The following is a 23343-nucleotide window of genomic DNA, read 5'->3' as shown; positions in this document are numbered from 1 at the left end:
AAAGATACCCATTCGTCATTTTTAGTCACGTGATGTCTTTTGACGCTGAAAATGAGCGTCAAGCGTCAGCGTGAAAAGGCACCTTTAGGGAGCGTTTCCACCGAGCGCGTCACGCGTCGCGTCGTCCTTTGCGTTCAATCAAAATCGTCCCATTTTATTATGATAAAATATAATAGACGTTTTGATTGGGCGCAAAGGACGACGCGACGCGTGACGCGCTCAGTGGGAACGCTCCCTTATTGCATCAGTGCAGCAGTACAACTAAAACGAACAGACCTATGATTATCTACACAAAAAAGAGTGAAGGTGTAGTCACATGGGGCCAGCGTACAACGTACTGGCGTATGGCGTAAAGGAATTAGACCAATCACAAGGTTATGCCCGTTTTGTTAGCACAGACACTGGGGCTCGATTCTTGAATTCATTCGCAAGAAAACGTATGCGCAAATACCCGCTCTAACAGAAAAGTTGCAAGTTTATTGGTTGAAAGTCATACGATAGCCAATAAATTTTCAACTTTTCTGTAAGAACAGAATTTGCGAATACGTTTCTCTTGCAAATGAATTCAAGAATCGGGGCCCTGGTCTAATTCCTTTATGCCATACGGTACGTTGTACGCTGGCCCCATGTGACTGCACCTTTACTCTTTTTGGTGCAGACAATCACAGGTCTGTTCTTTTTAGTTGTAGGGCATCCGTCATCATCGCTGAAATCAAATGCTCCGGGCTCCCTCCTGTTATTTTTTATTCTTTGGTTCTGTGTGCCGTCGTTACCGCTGTTGCTATCGTTAGAGAAGATGGCTCTAGTGATCGGTAATCGCGTCCCTTTGATCACAGTCACTGTCTTCATCGCGGTCGCCGTCGCCGTCGCATGCACCTAGTACCTTATGCGTGCATGCTTCTCTACTTCTGCGCTCCTATCGCTATACCATTTACACTTCCACGCTCGGCGGGCTTCTCTTCGGGTATCCGAGCGGCGCAGTCATTGTCTTGTTCATGGTCTCCTTGACCGTGGTTATACTCACAATGTGTTTTCGCGAAATCCTCTGGAGAACATCGACCCTGGAATGGGGCTCCACAGCAATTATGGCTTACAGCGATTTCCGAGGGCGTTAAGGACAAAAGAGAATTTAGAAAAAGGATCAAAAATTGCGTGTGAATATTGCACATGGATATTTTGTATCCATTTGACTTCCCTTTTTCACGCTAACCATCTCGAAAGGTGAGTTGTATAAATACAATTATTTATCCAATTTTATGCTCGTGTTTTGTCATACATTTTTTTAAAAGATTATGAACGGTATAAATATTTGTTCCTATATTTGTGCAAAGTAAATATTGCTTATTTGTCACAATGATATAACTAAAAAAATTATTTTTAAGTTGTCTACAAAAAAATGAATTCTGATGAGGATTTAATACATCAAATAAAAATCTAATAATATTCTTGTTTTTTTTATAGTCAACAAACTAAATTATTATATCAAAATTACATTAAATAAAATGACAAAATTTTAACAGTTTAAAATATTTAAACTTTCTAAAAAACCTTTTTAGTTCTTATAGAAAACACAACTCATGTACACCTACACACATAATATAATATATCTTACATCTCACATTATTGTGACCTCTGCGATTAAAGTATTTGCTTACTTTTAGTTACCTTGCTGTCACTGTATAGAAGTCCAGTGAACAAAAACAATGGAACAAGCAAAAAACAGACCTAGTAGGCCACGACTCCGGTCTCACAATAATTCTGCTAGGGTACTTGTGTTTGATCAAAATGAAGCAGAAGAAACTGGCAGTAGTATGGAAATAGAATTGCACAAACGTCCAGTACCATCAAAATTGGAGAGCAAGGAAGCACCAGTTCGGCCTGGTCAATAAGTTTTTCTTTTACATTACTTTGTATATTATATTTTATTATACATTCTAAATTTAAATCTTAAATTATACATAGACGTAAATTTACACCACGTTTATAGCTTTGCTTATATTAAAGTAAATTTAATCAATTTTTTTAATGTGTAATAAAAAACCTGATTAATAATTTTGGTTTGATAATGTTGTAAAATGTTAATGTAGAGTCAAAAATTCAGTAAATTAAAATGCTGTATAAAAATACATATTTTTTAATGGCCACCATTTTTTGTAATCATTGAAATTGAAAAAATAAAAATTAACACTACATGTTTGGGCCAGAAAAAATCATGTGCATTATACATTTTTTGACATTTGGAACATCCAATATGTTTCTTGTATATATTGTATATTATACATTCGTGCATTCTCTTACAAAATAATTTAACTTGTCGAGTTATATGATATGATGACGTTTATTATATGTATAACATTAAAAATATTATATATGATTTTAGTTAGTGGAGAATTATCAAATCTAGTTCGCATGAGAAATTCTACGATAGGAAAGTCGGCACCTTCTCTATCAGTTCATGTGGTTAGTATGTTTTTGATAATATAACGCATGGTAATATAACTTATTTGTGTATACTTAGTAATAACATTTTTCTAGCGTGATTTTAACATTTCCCGTCGCGCTGCTAAAGCAGTTCATCGCAAGTCTCTAATCACAACCACATCGCCTACCTTACCACGTTGCCATTCACCTTTGTCAGGTATGTAATGCTTATGTTCTTCTAATCTTTATTTTTAAGAATATTTAAGATTATTTTTTCTTATTTATCAGATCTGAAAATATAGGGATGTTTTTATAATAATAATTAGGTATACGTACGTAATGCACTTTATTTTGTTAGACTTAGAAGAGATTTTAGATATTTTCAAATTTTGTCATCTAGTATATCTTTGATAGTTAGATCTTAAAAAAATTTGCATTGTACAATTTGTTTACATTTAGTAGAAAGATTTTCTTTTATTGTTTGCTTTTTAATGACATAGCATATTAATTTTTTTTCTTGCTTGTTTCCTGATATAGCATTCGTCCCAATTATAGGCAGTCCCCTAGAGAGCCCTAGGATGTCATCCAGTCCACATTTTGCTTTTGCTCCAATTAAAAGGTACCTATTTTACTTATAACGTTTGTCTTAGGACGTTTAATTTAGTTCATGCCGATTGCTCAAGATGGTAAGGTGCCGTCATTAAATGCTGCGCTGTCTTCCACATGTTATGTAAATAGAAAAGAAAAATGGTGCAACAAAAACTATACTATACAAAATGTGTGAAAAGAAGTGAAAGTTTGATAAAGAAGTGCTTGTAAGTTCTCACATAACATGAGTGTCAAAAAACTTTAAATTATGTTTTTAATATCTTTTTATTATTATATTTTATGATTTATTACAAAATTACTGTGTACAAAATTTAACAAACGTAATATTATGATATTCAAGAATTAGCGGAAGTGCTACAGGAATTGGCGATGGCAGAAGATGGTCAGTTGCTAGTTTACCATCTAGTGGCTACGGAACAACACCTGGTTCCAGTAATGTTTCAGTAGGTTGATTAATATGTGCTTAACTCTAGACTGTCACACCAGGTCATCATGACCCGGACTAATGACTTAGTAAGATATCTTTCGACGCGCAAACTTGTGATGTCTAAAATCAATTTCAGATATCTAGTACAGATAGAGATGCTTGCCCAAAGGAGGGAAGTGTCAGTGTCTATTCGCCATCTGTTAAAAGAATATGTTGGGTCACTGACCCAGGTGTGACAAGAGCGTCGACCAATATTTAATAAAAAATTGATTTTTTTCTATAAAAATTTATTGATTTTTTGAATAAAAGATGCTCTTCTACAATATGTAAAATAAATATCTTTTTGAAAGGTTTATTTATGAACTAATTTTTTTATTAAAGTAATATCTCAGGAGTATAATCCTAAATTTTTAACTTAAAATATTAAAAATTAAAGAAGTTTTAAATTAACTTTTCAAGCAAAATGTGATTAAAAAAAAATTTTTGTTTTTAACAATTTCTTTTTCAAATAAAAATTAAAATATTAAATTTTTATAAATGGAATATATTTTTCTACGTTTAAACTTTATTTCAGATTTTTTTCAGAAATTTTGGATATTTTAAATTGCAGCTCATCGAAATTGCGTTGGGTCACAGTGATCCAGCGTGACAGTCTCGTTCGAAAAAAGGGGTGTGACAGCCTAGGGTTAATATATTTCCCGTCCGCGCTAAACACAATAATTTGTCATTTGTATTTTACTAGTCGCAATACTCGAGCCAAGAACGTTTACATCAACTGCCAAATGTTCCTACCAAGGACGAGTTACGCATGCTGTCTTGTCATTTCTCCAAGCCTGGGACACCATGTTCCTCGCATCCAGGCTTCCCAGGTTCCAGCATATCGAGTATTCCAGGTAGTGCGTCTCTTAGCCTTGAAGAGGAAGGCCGTCGATCGCCGTTACATCGTCCACGTTCTCGAAGTTTAAGGTCTGTAAATAATTATGTATAATTTATGAAAATTTTTATAGTGACTAATCACAATCAATTTAATCAAAGGATTTTCTATAAAAATCAAGTCCAAAAAGTAAAATTTTTAGGAAACAAACCTTTACATTTAAATTACCATTTTATCATGTATATATGGTAATTTTTCTCTGGATGTTTAATAGGTGTAAGGACAAAGTTGTAAGTTTTAATTAATATTTTTAAGGCCCATTTAAAAGAAAAAAAATCTCTGGACTTGTTCGGTTTTTATGAGAATTTTATAATTATTGTCTGTATTTATTTTTATTTATTTTGTAATGTTATATATTTAAGATTTATCTTTTTTATAACATTAATAATGACAAAGGCGAAAAAAAAATTTAAAGAATAAGGACATAGGTCAAAAGAAAATATAAAAAACAATAATTTTGTAACTTTTACAAAATTTTATACATTGTTTTTTAGCAAAAACTTTTATATTTTTCTATATAAATATAATTTTTTTCATACGATAGTATACAATAAGTTCATAATAAACAGATAATGTAATAAGTATAAGAACAAAGTTAGGCTTTAATTAAATTAAAAAAAGGATTTATTATAAAACCTTTTGTTTGTGAATTTTTTATATCTATTTATATTTCCCGTTTTCTATTTGATATTTGTTGGAATGAAATTGTTCATAATGTGACTGATTACTCAGATTTTTTAAAAGAAATTTGTTGTAATTCAATTTTTAATTGATAGTAAATTACGATTATTACGATTAAACTAACAAATGTATTAATAATCTAACTTATGTAATTGCAGCAGTCCAAGTCGATCACCTGTTCTTGACAGCGAAATTGTTATGATGAATACTTTATATAAAGAAAGATTTCCAAAGGTATTAACAATTAATTTTGCTTATTATCGACGAATATGTTAAAATGGTCAATTATGTCAATTATATTAACTCTGACATTTTTAGGCAACGCAACAGATGGAAGAACGATTGACCAATTTTATTAATGAAAACAAAGAAATAGATGAATACGAGATGGTGGCTAATATGACGCAGGATTCATTGCCAATTTTACGCTTTGTACATCATCAAGTAATCGAAATAGCCAGAGACTGCTTGCAAAAATCTCAGGAAAAATTAATTACAACGAGATACTTTTATGAGATGAGTGAAAATCTGGAGCACCTATTGATTGAAGTATGCTTATTGATTCTGATTTTTGAAAAATTGAGATTTACGTTGCTTAAAAATTTGAGCAGCATGTTTGATATTTTTTCATATATTTTAATAAGTATAAAGGAATTAAGTATTAAGAAATCTTTAAACAATTTTGAAAAAAATATGTAAATGAGACATTTTTTAACAAATTTTTCTTCTTTTTCTTTCTTTCTGTATACTTTTCAAACGCTAGTTTTAAATGTTAAAAACCATTTCATAAATAATGAGTTTACACAGAAGAATTTGATATCATTTACGAAAAATTATATCAATTTTTTGAATAAACATTTCAAAACTTAGAATAAAAAAAGAATATCTATTTTAGAGGTTGTAGGATTAAAGTTGGAAATTTTTTTTTTTTTTAAGTTTGTGAAAAAGTCAATCTTTTTTGGAGAAAAACTGGTACAAACTAGTCTTCTGCTAATAACTTAGAAATTAATAAAATGGAACACAATTAATGTTATCAATTGAAAGGTCTTTTTCAATTTAAACTTTATTCAAAGTAAAATTTGTAATAAATTAAGAATTGATAGTAATCAATAGACAGCAAATAAATTAATTTTTTGTTGTGCGTCGAAAGTGATCTCTTTTGTGTCACTTTTTTATGAGTAAAATCGCCGATTTTAACACTTTAACAGTATTACACAGTTTTTGTCTTCTAATAGATGGCGTAAATTGTGGCGAAAAATTTTTTAGCGTTATTTTTTCTGTATATTTGATCATTTTTCATTCCTTTGCCTTTGTTACGTACTCGCATGCACGTCATTTTGCGACATGCATATGATGGCTGTACGTAACGGTATTAGTGTATATAACAGAAACTAGATTTTCAGTACTGACAGCAATTTTGAAACATAACTTGCATAATTACCGACGCCTCATCGCATTTACGAACTTAATCTAACCTTGGCTAACTTGTTGGCTAACAAAAACTCAATTTGAGAGGACTCAAGGACCACTTTCGATGTATCACTGACCTAGTTTACACCGAGCACTTGGTACGCGTATCAAGTAGTGAAATAAGCTGATCAGCCAATGATTAAACACATTCACTAGTTATTTACTATTTGATACGCGTACCAAGTGTTCGGTGTAAACTAGGTTATTAAAAACAAAAAAAATTGCAACACGTGCGAATCGGTTTTTTCTTACTCGTGTAAGTGAATGCTTTTAGTTCATACGTCCACTTCCCACACTCATGCTGAAAGAAGCCAACTTTCCACCTTTATTATATAATGTGCTATTATTTAATTTTTTGTTTATTTTTTTCCAATGGTAAAAAAAATGTTACAGCACTTTAAACAGAAAAATATAAATTTTTTATTGTATGTAATTTAGAAACAAAATATAGACAAAATCGCATATTAAAAACTGTCTTTTCTCTTTAAAATTCATTTTTAAAAACTTAGAAACAATGATTTATTTTTACCAAAATATTAAATTTTTTGAGATGCAAGAAAATCACAAATATCTGCTGAAATTTTTAAATAACAGTATATAATAATTATTACAATTTTTTTATAGACGAAAGATAAATCTTTAGAAGCGGCAGCGAGATTAACAGGACTAATAAAGAAACTATTGTTAGTTATATCACGTCCAGCTCGTTTGTTAGAGTGTTTGGAATTCGATCCTGAAGAGTTTTATCATTTACTTGAGCAGGCGGAAGGTCAAGCTAAAGTTAATGCGGGAATAAAAACTGATATTCCTCAATATATTATTACGAAATTATCCTTAAATAGAGATCCTATATCTGGTACATATTTTTAATGTTATAAATCAATACAATGTATATTCCTATAATATTATTTAATTATTTCATATATTGAACTTGTAGAGTTGCAGGAAGATTTGAATAAATTGGAGGATTCAGCGAGTTCTAGTGACAGTAATCTGCAAATAATCTCGAGTCCGAATAAAGACCATGATAAGTATCAACGTATCCCGTGCGAAAGTGATTACGAAGTATTGAAACTCATTAGTAATGGTGCATATGGTGCAGTATATTTAGTCAAGGAGAAGACCACACGACAGAGATTTGCCATGAAAAAAATCAATAAAAATAATTTAATGTTGCGAAATCAAATGGAACAAGTGTTCGCTGAGAGAGACATAATGAGCTTTACAGATAATCCATTTGTTGTCTCTATGTACTGTAGTTTTGAAACCAAAGTACGGATATTATATTTGAATCAATCATTTGAAAATCAATATAAGTGAAGAATATCTCATTTTTTAAGAATTAAAAATAAGTGTACTTTTTAAAACTGCAAAAATTACAAATTTAAAAAAATGCTTTATTATGTCATCAATCATTAAGTGAGTGGAAACACTTTGACATATAAAATTTATTTTTAAAAAGAAAATTTTGAAAATTTTGGGAGATGTTTTTTGATGAAATAAGTATTTTTATACATATAAAACAGTTAATTAGGAAATTGTGTAAATAATGACTGATCCTTTAAAGGATGTTATAGATTACAGAATAATAGACTATCCTAAGAAGAATATTAAATTTTATTAAAAATACAATTTATAAAAAAAGCAAATTTGTAACATTGTATTCCAGTATTCTAAAGTAATTTATTATTGGATGTATTTTTATAAAATGTAATGCAGAAAACAGTCATTGAATTATGTTTTTGGTGATGTAAATGACAATTTTGTAAATTTGGTAATTAGGAAAAAATGCTTTAGTAAAAGAAAATTGTATCTATTTTAATATTTAAATTTTGAAAAAACTGACTTATATTTTTTTCAAATAATTGATTTAAATGATTGATTTATATTTTATGTTACTTTATATTATTTATAACATACAGTCATTAATAATTGCGTATTTTTTTTTTTTTTTAAGAAACATTTATGTTTAGTAATGGAATACGTAGAGGGTGGAGATTGCGCAAATCTTTTGAAAAATATAGGTCCATTGCCACCAAATATGGCAAGATTTTACTTCGCAGAGACCGTCTTGGCTGTTGAATATTTGCATAGTTATGGCATTGTACATCGGGATTTAAAGCCTGATAAGTAAGATGATATAAAACAAAAAAAAACATACTTTGCTTAAAAGATTCAGCACGTATAAGATTTTTTCGCGTATCACAAAAAGTATATCAATAAAAAAAAATTCTAAAATTTGAAAGGAAGATAAGATTTTGTATTTGTTTTTTAGTTTTATCTGTATATTTTGTTTTGTAATTGTATAAAATTAAAAATCGATATTTTTCTCCCTCTGTGTGTGCGTGCGTGCGTGCGTGCGTGCGTGCGTGCGTGCGTGCGTGCGTGCGTGCGTGCGTGCGTGCGTGCGTGCGTGCGTGCGTGCGTGCGTGCGTGCGTGCGTGCGTGCGTGCGTGCGCGCGCGCGCACGCACGCACACATATATATATATATATTTACTTTAAAGCATCGTAGTTTGATCAGACAAAAATTTTATTGTCAGACAAAAATGTTATTTTAAAATAAGCTAAGTTTTAAAATGTTTTTTTTTTTTTAATTAGTACAATAAATTCTCGCAATATTGAACTTACATAAAAATGTATTATAAGATTTTTTTTTATTTTGCGAAGAGTTTGAGTTGGCAAAAAAGAAAAGAGAGGAAATAATGTATTTAATGTGGCATTTTTTTTTTAATAAAATTTTTTCACTAATATTTCACAAAAAACTAATTTTTTGTGAAATATTAGAAATTTCAAGCAAGCTGAAATTTTTGAGCAATAGTATATATTAAATATACAAACAAAAAACTATAACAATTACAAGTTACTATTTTTTTGTAGCTTACTGATCACTGCCTTAGGACATATTAAACTTACTGATTTTGGCCTCAGTAAAATGGGTCTAATGTCCTGTAAGTATGAAAGTTGTCACTTAATTATGAGTGAAATTAAAAAATGAATAATTGACCTTGTTTAATTTTAAGTGGCAACAAATCTCTACGAGGGTTACATTGATCGAGACACACGACAATTCTCGGATAAGCAAGTGTTTGGTACACCAGAGTATATTGCTCCGGAAGTTATACTGCGCCAGGGTTATGGTAAACCAGTTGATTGGTGGTCCATGGGTATTATATTATACGAATTTTTAATTGGCTGTGTTCCATTCTTCGGCGAGACACCCGAGGAATTATTTGCTCACACTGTAAACGGTGATTTTCTTTTATTTTTAACGGTTTACCACAAGTTGTAAAAAATGCACTATGAAGTATTTTTTTGCAAATAAATATATATTGTATGATAAATAATAAAATTTTATTTTCTAGATGATATTGAATGGCCAGACGAAGACGATTGGCCTGTTCAGTCCGAGGCGAAGGACATTATAACTGCTCTTCTACATCAAAGCCCTAGGGATCGATTAGGAACCAGTGGATCGCATGAAGTCAAGGAACATCCATATTTTTATGGAGTTGATTGGAACAGTTTACTTAGACAAAAGGCCGAATTTGTACCACAATTAATTAATGACGAGGATACAAGTTACTTTGATAGTAAGTAACAGGGATATCACGATACCATGATTACAAATATTTTATTTAATTGATGAATATTATGATTGGTTTACAACTAAAAAGTTAAAAGTTTAATAAATTTAAAAAAAGATAATTTGGCTTAGTTAATTTTAAATAAATTTATTTCTAATTTTAATTATTTTTAAAACAAACATTTTTTCCTAAATTAAAAATTTATGTAAAAAAAATATATTCTCACACAACAATATTTTTATATTATTTTATCTTATGTAAGTTTTTGTATTATATGAATATTATTTTATTTAAATTTATTTTACAAATAAAATATTAAGTTTATTTATTAATCCATATTGTAATTATTTTTGTAATTTGTTATTTAAGATAATCTAATTATAAAGAATTATGATATTTTCTAATTTAATATATATAAATAAGATTTTTAAAAATTAGTTTTTAATTTAATTTAATCTAATGGAACTTTTAATATAACTGAATTTATTTATAAATTATTAACTTTGATTTAAAGTTAGTTATAAAAGATATTAACTTATTTAATTGTAATAAATATATATTGTTATAATATTTATGCATACATATATTATTTATATAATTTTTCGTAATTGATTATAATAATAAAAAGTTGTCTAATTTTCTATATTTTATCTTTGTCGTTATTGAAATATTAATTTTACAATATTTCAGCTCGCATGGATAGATATAATCACGACTTGGGCGATGATACAGATGACACCGATGATTCTCCCTTATTCGGATCGTTCTCTTCTTACTCACCTCAATCACGCAAGATTTCGCAAACACGTCCGCCTCAGTTTAATTCTGATGTAGAGTTGGACGTTTCTAAGAAACAGTTGTTCCGTACAGAACTTGAAGGCACGTTTGCTCAAATATCCCTCGGATCGACTGCGCCGTCAATTCAAACGCCATCCAAACTGACCGATTCACAATCTGCGCAATTGTCTGAAAAACATCGGTCATCCTTCTCGTCGGTGAAGAATAGTTCCTGTGTTGAGAATCTGAACAGAGTCGACAAGCTCAATGTCACATCATCTTGGTCTTGTGTAACTCCAAGCGCTACTATGATCTCATCGAGCAATGAGCCGCTATCGGCTATCGGTACTATTAAGAGTACTCAGATGGAAAGAACGTCGATTAATCTAAGTACGCCCGATTCCTCGCAAACCGAGTCCGAAGATATTAGCCCTCAGATCCAGAGGAAGCGTCACACACATTCCCGTGACAAGCTGCCCAGGTTCAGTATATCCGTTGATGATGAATACATGTGAGTCATTCAATCACATCCTCGCAGCAAGATAGTTTCCTTTTTCTTTCTGCTTTTTTTAATTTCTTGCTTTGAATTTTCATACATATTTTGAACTTCCACGTAATTTAAATCACATACTTTGGCTTATACTCTGAATGCGCTTCTAAAAATGTCAACACATTTTTTTGTCATTTTATTTGTTCTATGTTTAATGGACACATACAGATAAAATGATTAGAAAGTGCGTTAATATTTTGAGAAATGTGTCCTAAACTGGCTTTTGTTTTTATTTTATGATATGATAACATGTTACTTATATGATAATTGACATAATAGCTGCCATATAGTGTTTACATTTAAATAAGTCTGACTTATTTGATATTTAGATAATTGTTCAGTTAAGATAATTATCTAATAATTATCTACTAATTATCAGTTTAATTTTCTTTCTATTTTTTGGATTTTTTACATCTTTTTTTAACTCTTCTCATGCATAGTATTCTAATATGATTAATTTATATTATTATTTCAGTTATACTAATTTTTTATTTTATAATTTTTATTTTATATTATGGACATATAATATATAATCGACACAGAGTTATTTGCATTTAATATCTTTGATTTATTTAATAAATTCCTTAAGTGTAAATGACGTCTGCAGATGTTATGGAAGTAATCATGATTTATTTTTTATATTAAAATTATTCAAAAATAATTTCTATAGAAGTTTTTAAGATACATACAGGCTGACAAAATTCATTAATCAAATTATTATAACAAGAAAGTTTTTTTGAATAAACGAGTAAAATGATTATTTACAAATTTTTATTTTCATGTAGTTTTCTCAAATTAAAGCTGTCCAACCAAACAGTCATATGCAACAACTCTGCGCTTTAATGTATTAGCGCTGGATTGGATACATAACTTTTTTAAATATTTTTTGTTAAAAAACGCACAATTTTCCAGATATTTATAAAAATATATGAAATCACGATTTTGTGTGTGTGTGTGTGTGTGTGTGTGTGTGTGTGTGTTATGTGTGTGTGTGTGTATGTACTTTAACTTTCTGTATCGCAAATTTTATGCATATTCTATTTGCACAATAGTTCTACAGTTCTTGATAGTTTATAGCAATATTTCGACTGAAATAACATACAAAATAATAGTTTGAAAAAGAGAATTTTTGTAACATGTGCGTCGAAAGTTTTTTTTGTGTGCCACTTTTCCATTTGGAAAGTCGCCGTTTTGTCACGCACCAGTTATCTCACACAAATAAACCATTATTTCACAATGTCTTCCAAATAGATGGCGTGATTTATGGAAAAAAGTATTTCTCCACAACTTTTCTACAAGTTTGATTAAAACTTCTTATGATGTAACATTTACTCTTGTGATGGAATGTCACTGCGTGAAAATTATTTAAAAATTATTTAAAAATGATTATAGCTTAGAACTATTTCTATAACCTATCAAGACTTATAGAACTCTTTGAGAACTATAGAATTTTATAATATAAATTTTCTTTTGAAACTTGAGATGCAGGAATTTAGCATCTCAGATTTTCAAATTTTTTTTATATTAATTTGACAGACCTATCGCTATAAACTATTAGGAACTGTAGAATTATTACGAGTGTAAGGCATTTTTTAAGAAATTTTTTGTTTGAAATTAAATTTCTCATAAAATCTCAAAGTCTGGTCGGAATGTTTGGAGCCACAAAATTAATAATAAATTAACTCGATATTTGTAAAATCCTAATTTTTTTACTTGTAGATTGGATTTCACAGCGACGAATAAAGATGCGACGGAAGAGAGCAAGCATGATTCCAGCACTGATTCTTTTGAGTCCTTCAGTGGCATACCTGTGTTACCATCCGTCCGACAGAAATCTCGATCAGTTATCAAATCCGCTTCAACCAGTGGATTGTCATTAATGATACCGACCAACGACTTTTCCTGTATGTGTTTTTCGAAAATATATATAGAAAAGCAAAATCAAACATTAGCATTGAATTAATAAAACAAATGTATTTTATATTTAATAATTATTTATTTATACACAAATAAGAAATTATATTTTTCTTGCTTATATACAGGGTGATTCAGAACAATCTAAGTACAATATATTATTTTTTTATATCCAACATTAAAAAAAAAATTGATTTTTTCGGGTATTTTTTTGGTCACTAAATCTGAAATCAAAATTTTCGATTTCACAAATTTTAGACATTGGTTTTGCCATTATAAATTTTAAAAATTATAAAATTTTAATTTTAGAGTTGAATTCAGCGATTTGAATAATTCGAGCATTCTAATAATAGGAATTTTTGATATTTTATCTAATATTTTTTAAATAAAAATTATTATTGAATAATGAGGACATTATTGTTCTTGATTAAATGATACACATTGTACGCAATTATGTTTGTTTAACTTTATATAATATCTTAGATGATGCGCCATTGAATGTTCAACCTATTGAATCGCCTGGTGGATCGTCAACTGCATCTTCGAGGGATACCTCCCCTTGCCGCGAACTGAGTCCTCTTGTGACTAGTCTGAAACCGCCCATTATTATTCGACGAGGACCAGGCGGCTTTGGCTTCACAGTGCATACCATCAGAGTTTACTACGGCGACAGCGATTTCTATACTATGCATCACCTCGTAATGGTATGTATAAATAACTTATGTCAAGTATCTTTTTTTGTTATTCAAAGAATGTTAATCTAGACTATACTTTATAATTACATTTCTGTATATTAATTCCAAAATCGTTATTAGCTAAAAAAACTGATTTATTATATACATATTTTTCTAGACAACATTGTATCCAAAAATCGGGACATAAAATATCTTAAAAACATCATACGTTTTAAATTCTTCGATTTTGGACATGATGCTGTTTGAGAAAATATGGATGTTCTTAAAATTTCTTACTTAAAGATATTAACCAATTTGCATCGGTCTTTTTTAATCTTTACAAGATATTATAAATACTTCTGAGCATCGATATTTAACTAACAACCTATGTTTCAAGACTGACAAAAGTATTGTATCGGCGTGCAGTTTATATGAGCTAGATTTATTCATAGAAAAATTATATTTAGTACCAAGATCCGCTGTAGACTGAATAGACAATCTTATTTTTATATTTGTTTAAAATATTTATCGAATAGTTAATTTATTGTACATGTAATTTATAATGTTCTGTATAATGTTTCATTTGAAATTGTTTTTTTCATATATTTGAATATTCTATTTTTTGCTGTTGAATACGATTGTGTATAGCTGAAACGTTTTACTATACCTCTATTGTTTTTAATTATGTTATAGTATTTAATAAATTAATTTAGCTATCTATATCTTTAATTTATTCAATGTTGGCAAAATTTCTTTATATTATGATAATATTTTAATTCTGCATTCTATTTTTATTTTTATTTTATCTCGTAGTTTATCTACATATCTTATGTGTTTTATTTCTCTTCATCGAGAAACAATTTTGCTTTTCTTATCTAAAATATCAGATTTTATTTGTATTTTATATAAATTACTTTTTACAGGAAGTGGAACAGTCGAGTCCGGCGTTTGAAGCAGGTTTGAGACCTGGCGATCTAATAACTCACATAAATGGTGAAGTGGTACAAGGTTTGAATCATACCCATGTTCTGCATTTAATGCTAAGCGGCGGCGACCACGTGACGTTACGTAGTACGCCACTGGAAAATACTAGCATTAAAACCGGCGGTAGAAGGCGCAATCTTGCTCAGAGTAAATTGGCACGCCGGACGCTACACAAGCAACGAAAACAGAAACGGGATCATTCGGATAAAAAGCGGAAGACGTCCCTTTTTAAGAAAATAAGTTCCAAACGGGCAAGCGTAGAAATGCAGCAGGTACACTGACAATGAGAAATTTTACTTGAATACGAGTTACTGTCCAACGCAAATTATCATTGTTTTTTTAGAATACTGTATATTGTACATATAATATGGAGTATCTATGTACATACTCCATATTAGATTACACAATTTTGGTGAGAATTTTTCTTGAAATTTATATAATTTTTTAGAATTTTTATATAAATTTTAGAATGTTTTAGAATTTCTGTATAATTTTTATTTATATTTTTTTAAAAAATTGCTAAGTTTAAAAAAAAATATAAATTGTAAAATTAGTCGATGTTAATCATCAAAATAGCAAAATACTACAAAAGACTGTAAAACTTTCTAGAAGAAAGTTCTAGAAATGTAATGAATAACAACACTGCTTTCAAATATCGTATTTAAGTTTTACAATAATTTTTACTGACAATATTTTTGTTTTCAGATATTAACAATTTACTTTCTTATCCAGTGCAAAACATAAACTGTTAGAAATAAGAGAATTGTTGTTTTACTAGCAGAAACAGGTTTATACATTTGTAAAGCTCAATAATTAATAAATAAATTTAATCTTGTTGTCAACCAAACTAGCAAAAATTTTATTGTTAAATTTACAACGTTTCGACCTTTACTTTAGGTCCTTATCAAGTAAAAGAGTCATGCATTGAGCAGTAAGAAAAGTTTCATAAGACACATAGTTCCCGTTGTAACTTCGTTTTAAACAGACACTCTCTCATATTACCGTTACTTTTATTTTATAATAATGACGATAGTTTTTCTTATATCTTTCGATACAAGATATAATATGATTTTGTTTGCATGGATACATGGACTCACATGTATCTTATGAAACTTTTTTTACAGCTCAATGCGTGAACAGACTCTTTTACTTGATAAGGACCTAAAGTAGAGGTCGAAACGTTGTAAATTTAACAATAAAATTTTTGCTAGTTTGATTGACAACAAGATTAAATTTATTTATTATTTATACACTGGTGACAAGAAGCTTGAGATTTACCTTACTCAATAATTAAAGTAAAGCTTATAATATTTTATTCAATAGTTTTACGTGCTGATTTTAATACTTTCTTAACAAACTAAAACTTTTTAAAGATCAAAGTCAGATTTAGCAGCTTAAAAACTACAAGTATTATTTTTTCAAATATCAAAATCGATCTGTTTTATCCCTTTTTAAAATTATATTATAATTTTAAAAGGGGATAAAACAGATCAATTTTGATATTTATATATAAAAATTATTATAGTTTTATTTTTTCTTAACCCTTTGTGAAAGAGATTACTAATTAATTGATATTTTTTTAGATTTAAATTTGCATATAGCTTGTATATTAAGTTATTTATTTATTAATTAGATCAATTTCTTATTTGTTTATTGAGTATTGCAGTAATGTTATAAATTTAGAAGTTGGATTTGTTTTCAGTATCAACAAATTGTGTTCCAGGCTCAGAAAAGACTTTTTGTAAACTTGTGTTATTAATTGTAATGTTCCGTTGTGCAATGTATTTAATATTAATGTTAATTTTGCACAGTAAAGTACATACAGAAGAGTCATGCTTTATACACTATTGCAAAATAAAAGAAATTTTAAAGCACCAGCATATATACGCAATTACACACGGATTATGTTAAGTGCATTTTCTTTTGCAGCCATTAACTATCAGTTGTCCATTGTCAGCACCCATTTTGTCCAGCGACAGCAAACCTCCACTTATGGTATGATTTCTTATAAACATTCGCTTATCTTTCTTGTTGATCGCATCGGTATTCGATTTTTGTTCGCTAACATTGTTCTGTTGACAACATTTACATTTCTTATTACACGCTTTCGAACGCTCTTCCACACTTTCCTATAAATAATTACTGCCTTAAAAATGTTTACACAACACAGGATTTTCTAGTTGTTGACAGTATTAATAAAATTGTCTGAATTATCGCATTAAATCGTTTAATAAAATGTTTTGCAGACGTCTTCCAACGACGAAGAGAGACTCTCGTGTTTTCGCATTTATGATGAATTTTGTGAAAATCTTACAGATGGCCGCAGGAATTTGTTCGCCTTCGATGGTCACACCCAGCCGATCATTTCAATCGTTCACTCGATCGCAGGAGACATCGTCACCGTACTTTACGGCATGTTCAAAGTCTGTCTGTAGTCCATCCCCGCCGACGAATCGTACCACAGACTCCTATCATTCTACAGGAAACTCAAGCCCTTGTTCAAGCCCAAGTTCTTCATCTCCAGGCTCGAACACGACCGCGGGAAATTTGTCGAGCATCTCGAATCAGTCACACTATCAGCGCCCAAGCACTCTCCACGGTCTCAAGCATAAATTGCACACGGCCGCAAAAAATATCCATTCGCCGAATCGCAGAAAATCCGTAGGTCACATACCGTTGTCACCGTTGGCCAGGACGCCAAGTCCATCACCGATTCCCGCCAGTCCGACAAGAAGTCCGAGTCCGCTGGCGTTCCCCACGGGCCATCAGCCTGGTAGTTCCAACACTACACAATCGTATAGTCCAGGTATGGAAAAAAGCACAATACAATTAAAGGATTTTCTACAAAAATCAAATAAGTCCAAAAAGTTAAAGGGCCATACGATTTATATGAAAAAACTTTTCGGTCAATTTACTAAATTTTTGACATGTTGTTTTTTGTGCTTGATAAAAAATTTCAAGTTATACAAATCTTTTAATCGATTTCTAAATTATGTGAAAGTAAAAGTGGTAACTATTGGTAAAAGTTGTTATGTGAAAGTAAAAGTGGTAACTATTGGTAAAAGTTGGTACTTCTGGTTGTTTCTAAAAATTTCTTTTACCATTATGATCTTTGGATCTAGCAGAGCGTTTGGTGAAATTTTCAGCACAAAATTTTTTTGTTGAACATTTTTGGCTAATTTTTCTTATTTTCAAAAAGTTATAGCATTTTATGTAATGCATTACAGAACAATATTATTATGAATAGCATTGTCAAGGTTATATAAAGATCGTCTTATAATTTTTTAAATATCCTACTATTTTGAAAATATCTGGAAATCCCTATTTTTGTTGTACATTTTTTGCATTATCTAAAGAGTTTTTCTAAAGAGTTTTTCAAAACACTATAACAAAGTATGTGTTCATACATACGCACGCACGCACGCACGCGCGCGCGCGCGCGCACACACACACACACACACACACACACACACACACACACACACACACACACATAAAATATAATATTCTTTTTATATATAAAGGTAAATAGTATAACTGATACGTTAATGTGTGTGTGTGTGTGTGTGTGTGTGTGTGTGTGTGTGTGTGTGTGTGTGTGTGTGTGTGTGTGTGTGTGTGTGTGTGTGTGTGTGTGTGTGTGTGTGTGTGTGTGTGTGTGTGTGTGTGCGCGTGTGTGTGTAATTTAATATTTATTTTCGGCCTCGTTTCTTGAGTTGCGTCTCTGCGTCTAGCTTATTTAATTTTTGCTTGGAACCAAAAACCAAAAAGATTATGAATTTTTATCCTAAATAAACCAAAAAATTAATAAAAAAATATAAAAATTAAAACTCTACATAACTTTGAAAAAAAAGTTTCGATTTTTACGAAGCAATATCCATTTATTTATGCAAAATTTAAATTGTTTAAATTAGTTTTTTAATAATGTTCATTATAAATGGTGAAGTATATAAGGGAGAGACTGAGGGAGGATATAACAAACAAAATAGAGAAAATAGGAAAGAAAATGGATGAAGAGGAGAGAAAAAATGAGAAGGCAGATAATGGGGAAGAAAGGTGCGAAGAGAAAAGTACAGAAATAAAGAGAAAATTAGATGAGATTAGATATTACAAAAGAGAATCGAAGTAATATAGGGGAAAGGAGCAAGGTGAAACATTTGGAAGAGAGATTAAAGGTAGGAGGGGGGTGAGGAAGAAGTAGTGTTTCGGACGATATCGAGACCATTACGCCGAGAGTCTCGACGAGAATTTCGGCTAGTCTCGTCGAGATTCTCGATTTTTTAATTTAATTATTTATTTTTAATAAATTTGTTTAGTTAAAGTTGTATAAGTTATGAAATTCTCGAGTTCTGGTAAAGTCTTACAAGCCAAAGCGATTGGATGACATGATAAGCAGATATGTGTCATTTTTAACTGATTTTGAAATTTCGTTAATAGTTCATAATTCTTTAATTTTTTTATCAAATTTTTTTTATTCGTCGAGAACTCTTCGAAATAAGTAAAATATATATAAATTGATTTTATAATATTAATGCTAACGATAAATTTTGTACAGTATTTAGGGAAGATGGAGTATAAGATATTACAGGCATAACGATCTAGTTGAAAAACTTTAATTAACAATATTTGTGTATACTGGTCTACATTTTTAGTTATTGTTTTCAGTTATTATTTAAAAGTTATTATTATTTAAAAATAATTTAAAAACTTTTTATATTTTTAACTTTACGTGAAATGTGTGAAAATATATGAATATTGTAAAGATATCGTTAGCGCACCACATTATTATTATTATTATTATTATTATTAAGTTGATTATTAGCTTAATATTATAATAAGACATAATATTATATCTATCAGTCATAATTAGGTTTATCTTTGTATGATTTTGAAAAAATGAAATATTTTTTATTTATAACAATTATGTACTTTTTCGTTTTTATGAACTTTTCAAGTTTAAACATATTTTATAAGAAATGAGTTTTTACACAAGAAGTTTGATGTTATTGTAAGAAATTAATTACACCATTAAAAAAATATTTTAAAGTTTGAAATTTTGAAATATTTTTTGTTAAATTTTGTTTGATGTTTTATTAAACTACAGTGCTTTAGAATAAAAAAAATATTTAAAAATCATTTTTAATGTATATATAATTTAGGAACAAAATATTAGCCTTTGGAAAAATTTGGAAAAGATTTTAAAAAATATTATTTATTTTTGAAACGTATGTTTTAAAACTTTTCTCCAATTTTTTATTTTAACGTTTCATAAGATGAGAGCAAATTTAAAATGTATTTTAGAGGTAGTGCATATTAGTAATTTTTATATTTCTAATATTGTTGGATATAACAATGTTGTATTGATTTTTTGCAATACCAGGGGCATGTTTAGGGGGAACGTCAAATAGCCAAAAGAAAGGATATGGTCGTCCAAAATCTGCAGAACCGGGTTCACCGCTGCTCCGACGGGCACTCAGTCCCGATCGACTTCACCCACGCTCGGCGGAGAACAAGACGTCAATATCACCGCTGGCGAATACTGTGATCAAGGTGACACCTCGTGTGACTATCGCTCAGCCGTCTTACAATAGTAGCGATACCTGCTCTGATGAGTCCAACGACAATTTCAAGGAGACCAACGAGGGTATGAAGAGCGAGAAAAAAGTGTCAAGTGAACAAAAAGCGGACTACTCTAAACTGACTCATAATATATCTATCAATTTAGGAAACGTAAGCATGTCGAATTCTTGCGGTAGCACGCAATTGCCACGAATAGCCGAAGAGAAAGATTCTCCAACGGGCACTAAGAGTGACGACTATTCGTCGTCGAAAGAAATCAGTGCCGAGAAGAGCGATAAACAACAATCGACGTATAGCAGTAGTAATAATCAGTCCCGGGACGCAGAGAAAGTTCACAGACAAAATAAACACCAAGCTGCCAGCGGCAGCAAGGTATTGCAATGCGATGAAAAAGAGGAGACTACTGTTCAGCTCGGTGTTTCGCATTTGAATGTGCAGCAGACAATTGATGCCACGAGTTCACAAAAGAACGAAGATCAAAGACATTGTCAAACCAGCGAAAAATCTGTCGTAACAACGATATTGCACAAGGCGCTTGTCGCCGAGCAGAAGAGCACTAACAAGGGAAATGTAGAAGTTCACCAGGAGATTAAAAAGCTATCCAAAAAGTACAAAACCGACTCCGATGGTGTCCATTCGAGCACGCATGAGAACAATACAAAGCTTGGGAGAGATAAGAAGAATTAATTTCGTGTTTTTTGAATAGATTCATGAGAGATCTTTAATCTTTTCTAAGACCCGTTTTACTATATGTCGCATGTCGCTGTCGGATATTAAACATATACTTAGAATTGTCGTTTAAACTAATAGGCTTAAGTGATAATCCAATATTCATGTGTCGACAGCAATATACGATGTATTGGATATTTTCCATTTAGTGATACAAATTGACACTGTCGTTCTATCTTTGTTACTTATTATAATACCATTAGAGTATAACCAAAAAAGATAGAACGATTGCTTGTTTCAACTTGTGTTACTAAATAGAAAACACCCGTTGTAGAACAGGCCTAAAATAGCCGAGGGCTTTGAATTACCTGTATGTTAATCAAATGTGAAATAAGGAGAAAGTTATCCTTTGCATGATTTGAAAAACTTTATCGAATAGATGCTAATTATCATATGAGAGATAAGAGACTAATCAAAAGGAAAAGAAAAGTAAAGAAAAAACAGAAGAAAGATCACAGATTTTGAATTTGCAGTCAAATTTCTCTAAAGGTAATCTTTGTTTTTGATATGATCTTCATAAAAGTTACTTCGTGACCTGTATAATAATTTCCTCTCTTGCGTTGATTTCTCACCACATGCTATCATTAAGAATACGTAAATACATGCGAAGATAGTAAATAAGATTATGGTGCTATTAAAATTTCGTTTGCGCAAGGGCCGTTACCAAAAAATTTGAATAAAAGAAGTTACTTTCATGGAGATCGGTTGATTCTAACAGATTACTTTTATGAAGAGTTTGACCATATATATCTTTATGAAATCTTTATGGAATTTCTATATTCAAACTTATAGGCTTCCGTCAAATAAATACCTGAAAGCGATTTAAATACTTATATATATTTCCAAGAAAAAGGTTTAATCTATTTCCGTAAAATATAATATTTGTCATGTAGTCAAGGCATACTACAAAACCTTTCAAACAAATTTACACAGATGAGAGAAATATTATTTTAATTGTCGAAACGCCAAAATCGAAGTTTCTAACTCGAAATCATAAAACCATATTGATGTTGCTCTAACAGTGAGATGATTGGAGTGATTTTATGCTTCAGGCTACAGTATTTATACGATCTCATTTATATTTATATTTAAATAATATTAGCGCACGTGCGCTCACACACACACACACACACACACACACACACACACACACACACACACGAGTATTTAATGGCTCGCATACAATATTCTATATATGTGAAATAATTTTATAGAATAGAGTATTTATTTTTGAAGAGAAGGAGATGATAAAAGCAAAGAGAATCTACTATGCTATTTTGTTGCAATGGTTTATGTAACATGTATACAAGATGATTTTGTTGCGCATGATTAGTAAAATTATAAAGCAATAATATATTTACGACAGAACGTAAGAAATTAAACGATTTTTACGTGAATTTTTCGATATATTAATATTATCTTGTTGTTGATTGTATTAAGAATGTATCATTCATACAGTCCCTGCAAAATAAAATAAAATTGGAAATGTGTTAATATTTATATTTTAAATAAATGTAAGATAAAAAGTATGAATCTGAGAGAAATACTACTTATTTCATTAATAAAAGGTTGGTCTATTGTCTTCAATACAGATTTGATTTTTGTTTGGAATAAAGTCATACAATACTTAAATACTCACCAGTGCAATATATTATATCATTATTCTAACATTTTATATCTTTAAAAGATATTAAAGGCGAAAATCTGTTTTCCACTTTCCTTCGAAATGTTATGTTAATCGAAAAAACAGTTTTGAAAAGCACAGCAATTTTGTAAAGTAGAGAGAAAAAATATCTTCCTCTAATATTACTTATACAACCAATTGAAAGATGTTATGCTAGAAACATAGTACAATTTTATCGATGACTATTTAAGCATTGTATTTTAAATAAAGGTAAAATCTATTAATGATGGTTAGTAAAAAAAGTAGTTTATCGTCTAGGTATTCACATTAATTTTGTGTCCATCCTTTGTACATACGAGAATTGTGTGAATGTCATACTTTTA

At 30.1% G+C, this 23343-nt stretch overlaps 1 protein-coding gene across 4 annotated transcripts; it reads left to right on the top strand.

Annotated features, from left to right (window-relative positions):
• Window positions 1-1082: 1082 nt before the first annotated feature.
• LOC105840061 (microtubule-associated serine/threonine-protein kinase 3) lies at window positions 1083-22865 on the top strand. Of its 4 annotated transcripts, none has more exons than XM_028188922.2 (22): window positions 1083-1221; window positions 1662-1881; window positions 2381-2460; window positions 2536-2638; window positions 2977-3040; window positions 3371-3473; window positions 4200-4423; window positions 5231-5306; window positions 5391-5621; window positions 7167-7398; window positions 7480-7814; window positions 8500-8672; window positions 9422-9492; window positions 9565-9792; window positions 9907-10134; window positions 10819-11416; window positions 13175-13359; window positions 13853-14073; window positions 14967-15299; window positions 16957-17022; window positions 17344-17833; window positions 20408-22865. In XM_028188922.2, the coding sequence occupies exons 2-22, from the start codon at window positions 1704-1706 to the stop codon at window positions 21292-21294; spliced, it is 5106 nt and encodes a 1701-aa protein (XP_028044723.1). In that variant the 5' UTR covers window positions 1083-1221; window positions 1662-1703; the 3' UTR covers window positions 21295-22865. The 4 variants fall into 4 exon arrangements, with proteins under 4 accessions (XP_028044723.1, XP_012542251.1, XP_012542252.1 ...); XM_012686797.3 differs by having other exon boundaries at window positions 2959-3040; XM_012686798.2 differs by having other exon boundaries at window positions 2959-3040; window positions 10819-11386; window positions 20408-21294.
• The last annotated feature ends 478 nt before the right edge of the window (window positions 22866-23343 follow it).

The sequence above is a fragment of the Monomorium pharaonis genome, chromosome 3, assembly GCF_013373865.1.
Source record: "Monomorium pharaonis isolate MP-MQ-018 chromosome 3, ASM1337386v2, whole genome shotgun sequence".
Classification (NCBI taxonomy): Eukaryota; Metazoa; Arthropoda; class Insecta; order Hymenoptera; family Formicidae; genus Monomorium; species Monomorium pharaonis.
This window is presented reverse-complemented; position numbering and strand designations above follow the sequence as displayed.

Coding starts and splice junctions, on each gene's coding strand:
- LOC105840061 (XM_012686797.3), top strand. CDS start 1,704: ATGGAACAAGCAAAAAACAGACCTAGTAGGCCACGACTCCGGTCTCAC. Junction 5,307..5,390: donor ATAAAGAAAGATTTCCAAAG/GTATTAACAATT, acceptor TGACATTTTTAG/GCAACGCAACAGATGGAAGA. Junction 8,673..9,421: donor CGGGATTTAAAGCCTGATAA/GTAAGATGATAT, acceptor ATTTTTTTGTAG/CTTACTGATCACTGCCTTAG.